At 33.2% G+C, this 17,542-nt stretch overlaps 1 protein-coding gene across 4 annotated transcripts in view; it reads left to right on the plus strand.

Annotated features, from left to right (window-relative positions):
• kek5 (leucine-rich repeat, immunoglobulin-like domain-containing kekkon 5 protein) overlaps window positions 1-12,751 on the plus strand; it is a 108,629-nt gene extending 95,878 nt beyond the window's left edge. For all 4 annotated transcript variants that reach the window (XM_015516076.2, XM_015516074.2, XM_015516077.2 and 1 more), the window contains one exon: window positions 9,976-12,751. In XM_015516076.2, the coding sequence (XP_015371562.1) occupies window positions 9,976-10,901 (926 nt within the window). In that variant the 3' untranslated portion in view covers window positions 10,902-12,751. The remainder of the gene's footprint in view (window positions 1-9,975) is intronic.
• Window positions 12,752-17,542: the final 4,791 nt, after the last annotated feature.

The following is a 17,542-nucleotide window of genomic DNA, read 5'->3' on the forward strand; positions in this document are numbered from 1 at the left end:
GTTCGCGTCGCCCACCTGCTGCAGTAGTGAATCGTCGTGGTGAAGAGTGAACCGGCACACGACCATCACCCTATACACCTTCGACGGATCTCCGCGGTGTGGAAGGCAGTGGCGGCAGCGATGATAAAAAAAATATCCCACTTTCGAGAGCGATAGGTAAAGACATAAGACGACTGCGATCTCATCGTCACGTCTCTGATTTAAGGACACAATAATTATTAGTGTATACAGTCTTAAGCAGTCAGTGGTGCACGTTTGTTTATAATTAATAATAATGTATTATACAATGGCAATGACGATAATAATAATATCATATTATTTATGTATATAGTCTTTATATGTATACATTGATAATGTAGAATGGATATAGGCCATATCTACATCGTAAATAATCAAGGGGTAGTGAAATAGCGTTTTTGAAGCTTGATATACTCGTAATATACCACGTGTTCACCAATTTAGGGAACACTGAAATTCTCGCCCGGATTATGTTGGAATAAATAGAATTTTTTTTAAAAGCTAGTGGTATATAAATTAACAATTTCAGATAAATTTCAAATGTACCCCCTCGGTACGCGCATGCACAATGCTACTTGTTTTTTTTTTTTTTTTTTAAGCCATTTTGACCAATTAACCATGGCTCTAAAACCAAAATTGACTGAATAAGAGCCATTCATATTTTAATAAATAATACATTTTTACAATTCATTATAAAATGCATAAAATCATTTATAATTATTTATTATTGATTACTTTTTGAATATCTTTAGATATACAATTGTAATCAATTTTAATTAAATAGTTTTATATTATCCATATTATGTTAATCTTATTTATAACATGAATAAAAATAAAATACGTAAAAATATTCAAAAAGAAAGTGACCAATAATAAACCGGTTGCAATTAAAAAAAATAAGTTAAATTTCGCATGTGCGTACCTAGAGGATTAAACATTTAAAATGTATATACCACTACTCCACTAGCTTAAAAAAAATTCGATTTATTCCAACATACCTAATCCGGGCGAGAAATTCAGTGTGTGTTCCCTAAATCGATGAACACATGGTATACAGGGTGCTTTTTTTATCAAACAACACTCATTATTTAAAAAAGTATTGACTTTTTCAAAATATTTTTTTACATAGTTTCAAGTTGTTAAAAAACCAACGCTTTTATTAAAAAATTATATTTTTAAATATTTTTTATCCTTATAATTTTTATACTTTTTTGAACGGCAACATAGTTTTTTAATTTCATATTCCAAGGAAGAATATTTTTCTAAAAATTTTGATACATAAAAATCGAATTTAGGACGAGTAGTTTATTAGTTATAAGTATTTAAAGTTTAGTCAAGCGGAGTAGTGGACAAACATTTTGCGGGGTAACCCCGTACCACTCCACTCTGCCAATCTAAACTTTAAATACCTATAACTCATAAACTACTAGCGCTAAATTCGAAATTTTAACGTAATAATTAATAAAAAAAAAAAATAGCTTTATTAATTTATGAAATTTTAAGTATAGGTTACCATTTGAAAATCAAAAGTTGATAGTGGTTTATCTAATAAATATAAGGGTGAAAAATATAAAAAAATAAACAATTCAAGAAGAGTGTAAATCTACAATTTTGAAAAAAAAATTTGAAAAAAGTCAATACTTTTTTAAATAATGAGTGTTGTTTGATAAAAGAATCACCCTGTATATATACACCACCATTGATACCAGTAGAGCGCTGTTACTAGTTTAGTGTTATAACCTGCAACATAGTTAAACCCGTATAGATAATATATAGAGGATAGGCTATTCCAATACCTACAACCATAGATAATATATAATGGATAGGACATCCCTATACTAAATACCCATGGGGCAGCGTTCCCGAAGTTTCGGTATGTGCCCCATATATACCATTGTTACCAGTAGTAACCAACAGCTAACCATTTTGACTTATCACTATCTACTAATAATTGTTATCAAACAAATAATAATGTTGAACATTAAATTTGTCGTTTACTGTTTGACTTTAAAACACAATTTTGAATAATCTAAAATTCAACAGAATTACAGTTTAAAGTAATCTTCATTAGCTTAGCAGGTATTAATTTATTTTATATATTTTATTGACTGTTGTTACCACGGTAGATTACAACCAAATCACTTATTACCTAAATACAAATATAATTAATTATTATAAGTAATTTTGTATATATTTATATTTTCTTATATTTCATATTTATCATATTATACTGTGTTAAGGAGTATGGACTTAACGTTATTAATTTCCATTTACCAATTATAAACTAAAATAATTATTTTGTTTTAAATTTAAATAAAAAAGAAAAAATCACCCCGTAGCTTATTATTCGGGAACGCTCGGAGAAGGCTGATCAAGATCTATAAAGAAGATAGATCTTGAAGGCTGATGGCCTATTCATTATATATTATCTATGCCTACAACCTATGGGTTCGCGTGCTAGAAGAGCCCCAGACTAACATTGGTTGTGGTAACCTGGTTATCAATGGTTACGTTATCCTGTTATCTTGTCAATGTATATGAATTAGGAGTACGAAATGACGAAATTTGAATTATTAAACATTTTACTGAGTAGTGAGTACACTATTCAATTTTATTAACTTTTATGGTAGGTACAGTACAATTAATAATACATGGTATGATCGCAAAAGTCCATATATGGTTCAAATCCGCGCACACGTCATTTGCTTACCCATACTATCATAGCAGGTATTGTATTTAAATTATTGCTACTATGTATAATACAGTATGTTACGACACGTACCGACCGTCAAAAAATTATGAACATACATTTTTGTTTATATCGTGGTAAGTAATAGGTACAACATTTACGTATATTAAATAGTAAAATTCATAATTACAATTTACATGCATTTTTACATTTTATATACATTATTATAGAATTTAGGTTAGGTAACTTATGGTAACTAGTATAAAGTAGAGTCAAATAGTCAATTTTTAGAGTCAAAAGTTAAATAATTAAAAAAGGCACGAAATTTGAATGATTGATAAACAAAAAGTGATAAGTGCAGATAACCGTTGAACCACATTGGACCATCATACTACCACCGTTGATTATAAATAGTATTTATAATCAATGGCCAATGCTACCACTGTGGTTTCTTGAGTGCTCTCTCGGCACGCGAATATTTGTTGAATGGCCTATCCTCTATATATTATCTATGGGTAAACCATTCCGACTAACCACTATAATATTAAATATACCCACTGATATTTTTATTTTAGATTTGAACACTAATAAATTGAATTTAACCATTATATCAATTTTAAATTCACAATATAAATTAAAATGCATAAGCTGGATTCACTGTTACTTCGTTAGTTGTGGTGTCGTTTGCCTATAATTCTAATTGCCTGTTACAATCACGGTATCTGTCACCAACCACGATCTACCGGAAATTTCCATAGTTGGGCGCATATCAACTTTTGAACACCCGTAACTGACAACGCAGTTGTGATCCCGGCTCAAATGTAGAAATTTTTCGTGAAAAAAAGCTTATCATTTGGAAATATTCAGAAAGGCCTATCCATTCTATATTATCTATGTTTGTATTATCATCAAAACTGTTTTAGCTCATATTCAACCCACGTATTTATTTCAAAATAGACTATAAACTAAGCCAGGTGAAGTAAACTCGCGTATATTTAAGCAAAAATCGAAAATGCATCTTTATGAACGTAATAACGTAGAACATATAATTCCGATATCAATAAATTCAACTTTATTCTGTAAACGCGTTGAAACATAACCCAACTTTTATTGTACCGTTAATTAACTTATAGATACTATAGTACCAGGAGAATGTATTTGTCGCGTTTTGCTTCCATATATTTTTGTTGTTATTGCTTACATACCCCGTGGAGGGGTAACTTTAAAAGTTTTTTGAGATCGAAAATCGAGAGGTTATCCAGGGAGATGGTGGTATTCATTATTGAACTTCAGATTTTATAATTACAAGGTACTACCTCCAAAAACCGTCGACGTTTTTTCGTGAAGAAAGCAAACGTCATTGTTCAGTATTGGCGATCGATAGTGGTCGATCGCGGTTGTCAGCGTATAGATAAGCGATACAAATGGGCTATCGGCTCAATCGGTCAAAAGGCCAGTTTTTAGTCTGATGACAGCTGCGACCTATGCACTGTCTACCGCCAATACCAAGTGCGTAAAAATAAGACCAAACTAATATCAAGGTATTAAATTATATCAATAAAACATTTATTAAATCACAAATATATTTTGTTTGGTTAAACAACATTATTAGTGCAGATTTTTTTATTTTTTATTTTAAAGTTCTAATTGTCGTGCGTTCGATACATTTAATTTAAATAAAATCGCCGTACGTCCCGAACAGTCATGTTTTTAAAGAAAGTTGACATCCTGTGGGGTCAAGTCTCTTGAAAAAAATAGAAAATCATCTTTTAACTTGCTATATATACATATATCACTATACGGCGCAGAGCCCATTCCTGATGTAGGTCATAATATTATACTTAATATGTAGTTATGTGTGTGTGTGCGTGGGTGTAGGTCGTATGTGATATAATATGAGTAATCTTATAATCTTACCCCTGCACCACGTCTTTGCTCTAGTCATATATACGTTATTAAATATTGTACGTGCGCGAGTTTTTAGTAATGGTGACCGAAAAGACATTTCCGACGTGTACAAACACGCCAGTTTGTGTGTAAATAAAATATGACGTTTCCGTATGTAAGTACCTATGTATAATATAAATTCAGTATTCGGAGAGTTTAAATAGTATGTGGCGCCACCGTTGTCAAACGCAGATAAAACGACTCCGGCGGACGGGTGCGTCTCCGTATATTATGTGGATTGTGGAACATTTCAATGTTATCATTAAATCAATTAACCGTAATTTCAACGTTGTAGGTACAATGTTTTCACAGCAAATTTATAATATCATGTTTAAACATAAAGAAATATTTTTTTTCTTGATAATTCTCTGGGATTGGGGTGGTGGTATAGACGTGGTTTAAGCATATATATGTTTAGACGCCATTTTATCGCCTATTATTTTTATTATGGAAAGTTCATAGCGTCGTATTTAGGTATCTAATTGTAGAAGTTTTTGTATTAATTAATTATCATATTATATTATGCCCAGACATTATTTCGCAAGGAGCTTAGAGTGCTGTTGTCGGGACTTAGTTTTGGAGATTTGCAGTTTTTTCAATTACTAGGCATGCGTTAGTTTTTATAGTGATCTCATTACTCCTATAGACTGTAGGTATAATACGTACATATAACATATAAACAAAAAGCTGCAGTCTGATATGAATCATCAACATCTCACTGTTGTTATATCCGTTCAAGGTGGCATTTGGGGAGTGTAGTAAGGGTCGACGACGGTCGTGACTGATTATAATAATTGTCCCTATCGTAATTATTTTTTTAATTAATTCCTACCGTTCCACGCATAGGTACGCGTTTGGATATTTGTTTCGAGTTGGACATTTTCCGTTCACTGCACTATTACCACTCGACCAGACCAAAACAAATGCGCTATATCATTGTTATTGTTAGGTACCGTCGTATTTAATATTATAATATTGTAAATTATATTAACGGCTGCGTGTCCCGAGATATTATTGTTTTCCGTTCCGTTTTCTCTATTGTCTGTTCGGCGTTCGCCGCAGTCACTTCTGTTTTACCGTTTCCGTTTAAAGTGCAATATTATACAAACGCCGATAACGCGCCGTCCGTATTGTCCAGAAACACAGACCCGGATCCGAGAGATCGAGATCTAGGTCTATCTTAATAATAATAACAATAATAATATTATTATTTCATCACCTCTGCGGTGTATCAATCGGCCCGATTACTGATGCACGTGGCGAACGAGGTCAGACGCAAACATTATTATAAAATTCCATATCATCGTCTTATAGATATATAGACAATATATTACATTTTTATGATTGATATTAAAATGCACTACAGACTTAGTGTGTTGTCACAGAACATAGAAGTGAGTTGCACAAATCAAAAAAGACGATTAAAAACCGAAGTCGTCTCAAACGTTACAGCTTTTACAGTACCTATAGACAAGCGCAAATGATGAGTGTCTTTGAAACGAGACCAACGCGCGTTCGATGTATACGACTTGTTTATTATTTTTATACGTTATAATTTTGTACCAAATTTTAACGAAAATTATTGCATTGAACTCACTTTAACCTATCCATAAGTGTTCAATGACCGTTTTTTAATCATTTTTCTAGTTATATATTCTATTGTTATAATATAGTACGAGCCAGATGGTGATATTGTTCAGAGAACTACAAAGCGATGTATATATTATAGTTTTACCGGTTTTCAAATGCTTTACGCGCACTCGTATTACATTCATATATATATATATATAATATTATGCATCTTTAAACATTTTAATCAATTATAGTCGAGTGGCAATAACTCGGATGTTGCTTCTTGCCCCCCTCCCACCGAAGTGTTATTTAACTCAAAAAACACATAAGTCAAATTTATTCAAAACTAAACTGTATTATAGACGTTGCCAAGTTGGTATTATTATCTCAACTAGATTAGTATTTTGTTCGATAAGTTTTTATAGATCCAATCTCCACAGTCCACAACGACGGCGATGCTTTATTAACGATATATTGACGAGTAGGCGGAGGTGGAGGCATTATGCGTTTATAAAACCATTGTACTACTGCTGTACAACAACTATTTTAGCAATAATTTGTGTTATTACTATTATTAATTTATAATTATAACGACGACGGTTATTACGACCGTATTATTGCCGATAAAAATATAATTATAATTGAGCGATAATATTTCCGATAGGCTTATTTATTGTTCACGTTTCGATGACGCACGTGTTCATCACCACTGTCATCGACGTATATAGCATGGGTTTCAAATAAATACGGGTGGAGTACGCATTTTTGTAAAACTGTAACAAAAAAAGTCATACACTTCACGATGTACCGGTGGCGTAGACATAATTCTATTTCGGAGGGGGGGGACATAATTTTTGTGTATAGGGGAAGTTGTTAAACTAGGGCTCTAAGATACCTCATAGTTTTGGTATACTGATGTCGTGGCAATACAACTTTGTAACTTAAGCAGCAACCCTTATTTTAATATGCGATTATACATCTTACCTTTGTAATACGCGTCCACAAAACACTGAAAGCAATTTAAAATTTTCTCGAAATTATGGGGCTACACAACTATAGAAATATATCTATTTTTATATTATAAATATAATTCTAAACAGACTCTCTTAATAACATCGTGGCTCCGGAGTATCAGTATTCATTTATTCAGTACCATATTCACCGCCTGCTGATCTCCGTTGGACGAGGGACGGAGACAGTAGTAAGGTAAACGTGCGCTTTCGGCCAGGTTCGGCTAAATTATTGTGCGAAAAAAAACCATTAAAATATATAGATCTCTGCAGCGTTGTCCTGCAGTAAACCGTGACACGATAATGGTAGGTAGGTGGTTTGTTACAAAAATACTACAATATAATAACCGTTTTCGTAGTCCGTAGATCACAACAATAGCAATAATAATGATATTACCTGTATTATATACGATACAATAATTATCGTCTTCATGCCGCCGCCGCTCCTTCCGAGATCGATTTCGAATTCCTAACCATCCCCTGCAACAGACGTGCCCACCGATTCGTAGAAAAGCTTATATTATTATACGAACGAGCAGCAGTGGCGTGTCGCTTTGTGTTTTACACCGCACATATGGGGTAGTTTCTCTACGGGGTTTATTCCACACGAACCCGGTCTCGGGTATTTTTTATTTTTCATTTTTTTCAACTGCATTCGGTCGATAGGTGGTTCACATTATTATTATTATTATTATTACTATTATATACCAACTCCGATGTTATTATTCAAAAACGCACGAATTCATATTTCGTAGTTTTCTAACGAACGCGTCTCTTTCTTATCGAAAATGTCACCGGGGACCACCCGCCCTCACCGCTATAGATAGTTGTTTACGTGGTACGCGCTTCTATCGTGTCGTGTCGTGTGAGTGTATAGATTTATTGTATTATTTATTGTTACCCTCTACATCCTCTCACCACACCGTTTCTTCCGTTTTTTTTTCTAGTGCATATAATATAATAATATAATAGACTTCGTAGGAATGATTTTGAATGGAAATTATCTTTGTACGACTTCACACAAGATATGAAATGAATGATTTCACTCTCATGCGACGACCTAAAAAATCGACATTTTAAATATATCTACATTCTTACGTAAATTATAATTGAATCGAGATAATATTGTACACATTCAACAACCATACAACATTCAACATTCAAATGAGCCTTCGTTGTAATTATTAATATTATTATTATTATTTTTATTTGTCATTGGCGGTGCAGAGTATAATAATATGCTTACCATAATCAAATAAACGATTGATTGTGTTTTTTCTCCAAAATTCTATAATATCATAATCGTCGACTAAAACTATATCGACGTGATGATTCCCCGTGAATAAAATCCCCCTAATGCTACTGTATGATATTATCTACACAAGCATTTTCCAATAAAAGTATTATTGAATAAATGTTTTTAAAATGTTAACAACATTATTAGTGTTTTGGTTAATCAGGTTTATGTACGGGTATTAAATATATAAATAATGAAAAATTAAAGTACAATAATTTATTTCCTACTTTAATAATAGTTGGTCAATCTTGGAAAAAACACATATTATATAAAATATTTCAAATGATTGTTAAATTATACAAAAAAATGAATTAGGAAAACTTTGTTCTAATGGCCAATTATGATTTATTTCAATCCGATTACCTGTAATGTAGGTAGATGATTTTCATTCTACATTCCAACTTCTCGAGATATTTGATATAGGTACTGTTTTATATTTAATGTTTAATGCTCAATAATTATTTTCATGGGAAGGGCGTCCGAGGATAGCTCATCATATTTTTGCACACTGCAGTTAAAATAGGTCAAGTCTGTGATTGCATTTAAACAGATTGCAAACGATATTTAAATAAAATACTGTTGATAACGTGCTATATATACACTTGAAGCTCATTGAAGATGAGCTAATCGTATTTTGACGAGAATTTTCGGGATTCGAGGGAATATAAATCACACGTATAATACATACAGCCTGACGAAATCGAAAAACGTCTAGAATATACTAAGAAACTAAAATTTAAATCACAACACCCATTTTAAATAACTTACAGCTATATAATTTAATTCCTTCGACTGAAAATCTAAACACTCGCAACTATTTAAGATCATGAGTTATTCAAGTCCTTTACGACAATTTATAATGTTGGAAAGTTCGTTTTTAGTAAATAGTAGACAGTGTAGAACGTTATTATATATTATATAATATTTAAGGATTTGTATGCGCATAAAATTAAACTAGCAACTCGGGAACGTCGTCTCCGACTGCATGAACCCGAGACGGCCACCGAACGTAATTATTTATTTATTGTGTGCGCAATTTTAGTCTTAGATATTTTTTTTTATTTTGTCTGCCTGGTTTCCGTACCTGCGTACACACCAGTTGGTTTCGCTTGGCTGTTTTAAATTTCCGACGGAATGGTAAATCGCGGGCTGATTTCTTTTACTGTATAATATAATATTGTAATTTGTAATATTATTATTGTTTGGGCATTAACGCCACCGATTTAGATCACACGTAATTGATATGGAGTACATAATGTAATATAATATTATAAGTATATAAGATATAAATATTAAAATATTATTTTTCGTTATATATTATAATATGTTTTGGCATTCTTATTTCCGAATCGACAAAATAGAAAATTATATCCAATTTCAATGTAGTTACCGATCATATTGTATCGACACTATAATGTATGCCGTTTTGTTTCTGTATATAGGAGATGCTGACGAACAGTTTTACGGCGAGTCGGGTGACGAGCTGACCAACATCATCGACAGCAGCGGCATAAGCAACGGCGTAGGCAACGGCCGTTCTTACCGGAAGGGCACGCACCCACCGGACCTGTTGGCGTTTCCGCGGGGAAGCGGCGGCGGCGGGGGCCACAGTTCGCCAGCCGGCAGCATAGTGTCCACGGTCCCGTCGTTCCAGTCGCCATTGCACAGTCCCATCTACTCAGGAACGCTACCGTACAACCGGTCCCAGTCGCCGTTCAGCTCGCGTCCCGCTCAGCCGCCTGCCGGTTACGTGACCATACCGCGGCGTCCGCGCGTGCCCAGCTGGGCCAGCAGCAACGGCGTCGGTGGGACGTCCGCGTCCACGCCGACTGCTGGCCACGTGGACGACCCGCTTGGATTGGGCCGACTGTGCGAACCCGTGTACGACAATCTGGGTCCGAGGACCACGGCCGACGGCAGTTCGGTGCTGTCGCTGACCAAGGCGGTGGCCGACTCGGCGGCCGTGCACAGGCCCAAGCCGCAGTACAGCCAGACCCTGCCGCACAAAACCAAGCTGCACGGCGGAGGCAGCGGACACCGTCCCAGATTCGCCGCCGACGACGCGCAGGACGCCCGCAGAGTACCGTCGCCGGCGCCCAGATCGCCGGACAAGCCGTCGCCGTCGCAGGTGTCCGGCCTGCCGCAGCACAACGCGCTGCCGCCGAACTACTCGCCGCTGGTGGAGATGGACGCCAGGAACCGGAGCAGCTGGGCGCCGAGCCGGGTCGGCACGCCAGAGACGGGCGTGCTCAAGCCGGCCAGCCAGACGAGCGTCAAGCGCAAGGTGCCGCCCAAACCGCCGCCGAAGCCCAAAATGAAGGGCGGCCCGTTGTTCGAGGACGAAGGCGAAGACGGCACCGAAGTATAAGGTCCCGTCCACTTGCCCCGAATGCTACTCGAACGAATCCTCTGTACTTCCATGATGATAATATTGTGTTTATGATGTTATGTTCTTCTTATGATATTTATTTTTTCTCCCTCTCTCGTTTTCGTTCATTCTCGTCGTAAGGCGTTGCATATTGTTTTTGTTTTACAGCTGCTATAATGGTTTAGTTTTATTTTTATTTTTTTCATCCTCGCTTTCATGAAAATAATTCAAAAAGAAATAGAAATTCAAGCATTCGATCATTTATCGCGGCGGTTGTCGTGCGATTGTACTCAATGACGTTTCTCGTTCCGCTTAAAGAACAACAACGGGGTAGGTACGTCTAAGAGAAAATTCATGCTCCCGAAATTTTTTTTTCTTATAGATTGTACTATAAATTATAATTATATTGAAGAACGCATATTATATGATATCGTTAACCCCTCGTGAATCAAAGAATTAAAAATCAATGAAAAACACTTGTAATAGTATCCTCGTGTACTTACTTCTTGACCGTGTGTGGTGCACACAGTGTTGAATAATGTTAAGGCTGCTCGGATTGGACTTGTTGTGTTATGTAACTAAGATGGTAGATTATATTATATTGTATATTTTTTTTCATTTTATTATTATTATTATTTGTGTATTTATGTTGATAATATTATTATGTTTTTATGAATCAATTTTGGTTTTGTCGCTGTCAATCAATTAAAAAAAAAAAAAGTTAGTTGTATGGTACATATAGTGAACGTATATTATGTATTATAATATCTGTTTGTTTCCATTAACCCCTGTTATCTGTATATCATTACATATTGCCTTGTTGATGTTATTTTTGTGGCCCCTTTCTAATCTGTAGACAAAATAAATATTAATAAGTAATAACACATCCAAATACAAATCTCGATTGTCACTATGGATTCTTAACTGTTTTATTTTACAATTAAATCTCTCCTTTGATGTATTTTTCGTTTATTCTGAAACCATATTATTTATATTGAATATTTTTCAATTTCTGTTTCAAAACATAGTGATAATGTGCATTTTAATTCAACACTTTTATGTCCAATTTTACTCTTGTGTGTATTTTTTAACAGATTTGTTTTTTATACTTGCTTTGAATACCATTATTTTTTAACTGTACAAACATATTGGTTATATTAAACTTAATGTATCTAATATATAATATTTGATATGTATTCATTAGTTAATTACAACTCTTAAGTCTAAAAATGTTAAAGTTTGTATGTAAAAATTTTTTTAACTTTTTGTCTGATTTTTCCAAAACAATATTTAAAAATGTAAGAACGTTGTAAGATAGTTTAATCTTAAATATATGTTTATTAAGAAATGTAAAATAATTTGATAAACATATTAAAGCCTCTTCATGACTCTTGCCAATAGCAAATTTCAAACACATCAACAAAATGGTTTTTGTAGAAATAATTGAATTTGTAAAAGTTCCTGTATTTATATTATATTTTACTATTATTTTGTATTTTGTTTTGTTTATAATTATTATTACTTAAAATACATAACAGTTGAAAGCTGATATTCTTTGAAAAGTGTCGATATTAGTGTAGGTTAGTGACTAATGTTGACCATCAAACTAGATACCATCTCTCAACAAAGTATTTCTCTATTATTATTATATAAATATTATATTATTGTGCTCGCTAACGACTGAAAAATGTGGAGGCAAAATTGTAATTGTATAATTTATAAATTATAATTGTTGTAAAAAAGATGATTGTTGTTTCAATTGAAAATTACATTTAATATTGCTGAAATAGTTTAAAAAAATGTATATTAATTTAAAAATATAAAATAAAAGATTATTATTTGTGTTAATATTATAGTATATTTTGTATGAAAAATAAATAAATGTCAATAAGAACATTTCAAATGAAATCAAATGATGTGTTTTGTCAATTTTCTGATATTATAATATCAAAGACATTATATCAAGTTGTAATTATTATTCAAATATTGTTTTCATTTAATTCTAACGTAAAGTGAAAAAAAAAGTTACAATTGTATTTATAGCACAATAACATTGAACACTAAAGTCTCGGAAAGGCTTATTCTTATTATTAATAATAGGTAAGTTTAATTTATTTCTTATAAAAGTGTGAGTTTTTGCATTTGCAGTGTACCTAATAGATAAAAAAAATTATCTTAACCTAATTAGTAATCACTATTCACTGCCCATATCAAACATTGTTATTTATTAGTTTTACTGTTATCGCAACAGTGTTACCTTCTTACACGGTCTCTTAAAATATACTTGTAAACAAATTTTTACTGTGTAATCTCTAATGATACTAAAGGTGATGGCCCTTTGCACTTCATTGTGTTGTTTCTTTTGGTGTATAATATTCAAATCATTCAATATGTTTGTAGCACTTTGCCTTCATGATAAATGTACATCAACTCTTTAACCGATTTATAAAAGCAGAGAACCATATTATTATCTTTCATGAAGTGTTATTAGTGTACATTGTTGATCGTAATAAAATTTGAAAAACGATCAATGCATACATATTTGATATAGGATTTCTTCATCTTGCATTTCATTGTGGTCCATACTGTAACAAAAACAAGACGTGCACGCCTTACTGTGTTTTTGGTAAAACATTTTATAATTCATTTTATTACAATTTACAATTCAATCTGATATAATACATTTGGGTATTTACCACTACCTACTGGAATATTAGTAATTTTGGTATGATGAATAAGAGAAACAAAGTAAGAACTATTAAAATTAACAAGACTTTTATAAAGCTAAAACATAACTATGTTTATTAAACTTACTAATGCTTACTTGTAAAAAAAAAAACAGCTCAAAATATGCGTAGCCAAAATTATAACTAAAAACTAAGACTAAGCCACCTGCTTTCACATCCTTAGGATACAAAATTTGAAAAATGCCAAAATTCATGTTTCATAAATAATGCTGAAGTGCAATAACACAAAATTCCGAGTTAATTTGAGTTTGATAATACATATTATTCACCATTCAAACAATAATACAATATGTGGTCGCATCACTAAAAGCTCTTTTTGAACAATTCCCTCCACACATTTTTAATGTCTATGTGACAATGACAATAGAGTGATAATTTAGTTTCACCCTTATCCTTAAAAGTTAATCTGAAAAATAATAAGTCAGTGTTCGTTCTCAGAGCTCAATCTTCCACACTAAATGTCATCAAAATTGGTTCAGAGGCTTAACAGTGTAAAATTAGTAACAGCTAGACAAAGTTGCATTTCGGATTATAAAATTATACAAAGTATGACAGGAAGAGCTGAATAATGAAATAACTTTGTTTAAATCGATATTTTCCTGAAATAAAAATACTTGTTCTATATTAAGAGTACAATATTTTTATTTTTATTTTTATTTTATTTTTTGATAATGTAAAAATATTAATTTGATTTCTAGGAAAATGTTGATACTAAATAATATTTTATTTCAATGTCAATATTGTTTTTGAATAAGTCACTCATTTTTTTGAGTTAATTTAAATAAAAATTATTTATGTATGCATACCAACGTTAATTTTATTTCGCAACAATAATTTATCCGTTGTCGAATTAAGTTACAAAGAGTTACATTTTTTTTTTTTTCCCCCCAAAAGTTATAATAATTTATACAATAGAGATAAATTCGACTTTTTACAAACACGATGACCATATTCGTAACAAACATGCAATGTATCGAGTTCAGTGCAGGAGTTATGATGTGTGTTACATCTATAATAATTACCGATAAGTATATCATAGCAACGCTCGGGATCGCACGGCGTCGTGGATAGGCAATTGAACATACATCTCACATACTTTCGGGTTGCTCGCACAAAAATACAAGAAATAATTATTATAATACCAGCTGAACCCGTGCTCTTCGTAGCCCGTTAAGAATTCTATCTGTTTTGTGGTCCATAGTCCATATTGTGTGTTAAATTCATTTCATGTGATGATGCTATTAGTATGTTTTTATACATAATGATAGATAGTGGTTAAAATATATTATAATCTTACAACGATATTCAATTCCGTATACCATTATGTAATTTTCTTCGTTTTTTCAATATCATGTTGACAATTTAAATACTCAATTCAATTAGGCATAACACTTTCTAACTTACCATATCTTCTGCCCATATGCCTAATAAAATTCTGTACCAAATTTTGTTGGAATCGGTCCAGCTGTTTAAGAATGTATATAGGACTAAAATCGTAAATGTAATTATATAACCATCACTAATAACACAGAACAATAATAACCATCACTAAAGCAACCATTTATAAATAAACAAAAATGTCCTTCCTAAAAATAAGTCCAGCTGCTCACGATAGCACTTGTTTGTATAAACGGTTGCCTTTGACTACCAAAACATATTATTATTATTTATTTTATTTTTTACTGGGCAGATGGCGCCACTTTGATTTCATCACACCCTCATCATATTTCTCTAACCCGATAACTTTCTCAAATTTTTCATCCGTAAGAACCTTTTCCTGACAATTACGACCCAAACAAAAAAATAGTGAGCGAAATCGGTTCAGCCGTTCTCAATTGATGAATTGTTATACATTTTTTTCCCCATTTTTATATATATAGATTTTTATTTTTATTTTTATCTGCTAGAGGGCGCCACCGGTGTAACTCAGTTTTTGTCTCTAAATCTCTAACTCACAGGAGTTAGGACCATAATTAATTATGCTATAAACCCGCTCCCCGACATTCTCTATCATTTAAAAAAAATTTGAGCCAAATCGGCCCAGCCGTTCTCAACCGATGCAATTTCGAATTTTTTGTCTCCATTTTTATATACATATAAGATAATATTTTATTTCGATCTGTCGACGGCGGCGACGAGAGCCGAACGCTACTCGCCGACGGTCGTGCACTCGTTGCACCGGTTTTCGTCGTGCACACCGCACATGCCCACACGCATATCATATTATACTCGACTATAATAACTGTAAATCTCGTACTCAGCACGGGCGAGGCGACGTGTTCGGGACTTTGGTTTCGCGGGTGCGACGCGACGACCGTCTGGCCGCCGGCCGTTGCCGTGATGATGAGGTTTTTGAATTAAAACTTGGCATTTTAATAATAATGTACGCTCATCAGACGCGTGTTCCGAGTTTGGTGCTCCGGCGGTGTTCAAATATCGTACGAAATTCCAGAAAACGCGACGTGGCTGGTGCGAATCCTCCGACATTTCGCCTGCTGTCGCAATAAACCACAAGACTTTAGACGACATTATTGTTACGTCTATTTTTAATTACCTATTACAACCCTGCAGCAATGACGTACTTCTTAGGGTACTGAACGCTGGGCGGTCAAATTTTGGGTGGTGAATTTTTTTTTTTTTTTAAATCGTGTTGCAGCTACACTAACAGCCACACGTACGCCGATGATTTTATGCCTTGCGAATTTGCGATATGGACTACACTGCGCAGAGGTGTGTAGCACCTTTATTAAAATTGTGCGCGGTTAGCCATGTGCGACCGCAAACACAGTTGCATTTGTGGCTCGCGGGTGTTGTATGATTGATAATAATTAATAACTCATTACATTTGTACATGAAATAAGTTTAAAAAAAATATATACTCGTATAATCGACATAGGTACTTAGAATAGCTACCCCCTTCGGAAAATTGTTTGGGGACGCACGTGGGGGTAGGGGTTGTTAAAATGCAAAATTAATTTTAAAAATAGATAAAAAAAATGTTTTATACATTTTATGCTTGCATTTTAAAATTAATATAATATGGTTAACTAAATTGGCGAGCTACAGACAATGCTCTTTGGAAAACGAATTTAAAATTCTAGGGAGGGGTGAAATAGTTCTGGTGCCTAAAGGTATTTTTTTTTTTTTTTACAGACATTGTCTATAATGATGAATTCCCTGAAATAATAATTAAAATAGTAAAACATTTTCCACAGCAGAACCAACCTCGCGATGTTTGCTCTAGAATTAGAGTGAATTAACATATTATCATCAAACATTATATTCTGTGTCTGAACGTTGGGATATTCAACTTTTATGCATTTACGAATGTATAGATACTTACAATTTAAAACTATACTGACATCTTACTTTTAATATTAAAGCATTAGATTATTAGGTATAACGTACAAAGTATGTACTACAATTAAAACAGACATTATAAGTAGGTACTTGAGTTTGATAATAGGTCCATAAATTCACTTCATGTCTCCATTATACCATTTAAAGTCTATAAACTACTAATAAGCCACACACACACCACACACGTGGTAAATTCTGCTGAACGCATATTTGCAGGCAATATTGCGCGTGGAACAGAGATAAAACATTTTTTTTTTCGCCGATATTTTCAAATTCTGATATTCCTCTGCTGTCACCATGTCCCATATCAAATCGTCAAACAGAGAGATCGCTTTAACTATTCTAAGAATGATTAAATCATAATGTAATATGATTAATATGTTTGATGCGATATCACTAATGAACTTTAAAGTTTAAACTCGTCCGATGGTTTAACAATTCAGTGAGATTTAATCAATAAATTTAATTATGATGTAATCAATTTATTTGCAATAATCAAAAAGTTCAACGTACGAGACATTTGATTCAAGATTC

The sequence above is a fragment of the Diuraphis noxia genome, unplaced genomic scaffold (genome assembly GCF_037042655.1).
Source record: "Diuraphis noxia isolate RWA-SAM2 unplaced genomic scaffold, SU_Dnox_SAM2 contig0004, whole genome shotgun sequence".
NCBI lineage: Eukaryota > Metazoa > Arthropoda > Insecta > Hemiptera > Aphididae > Diuraphis > Diuraphis noxia.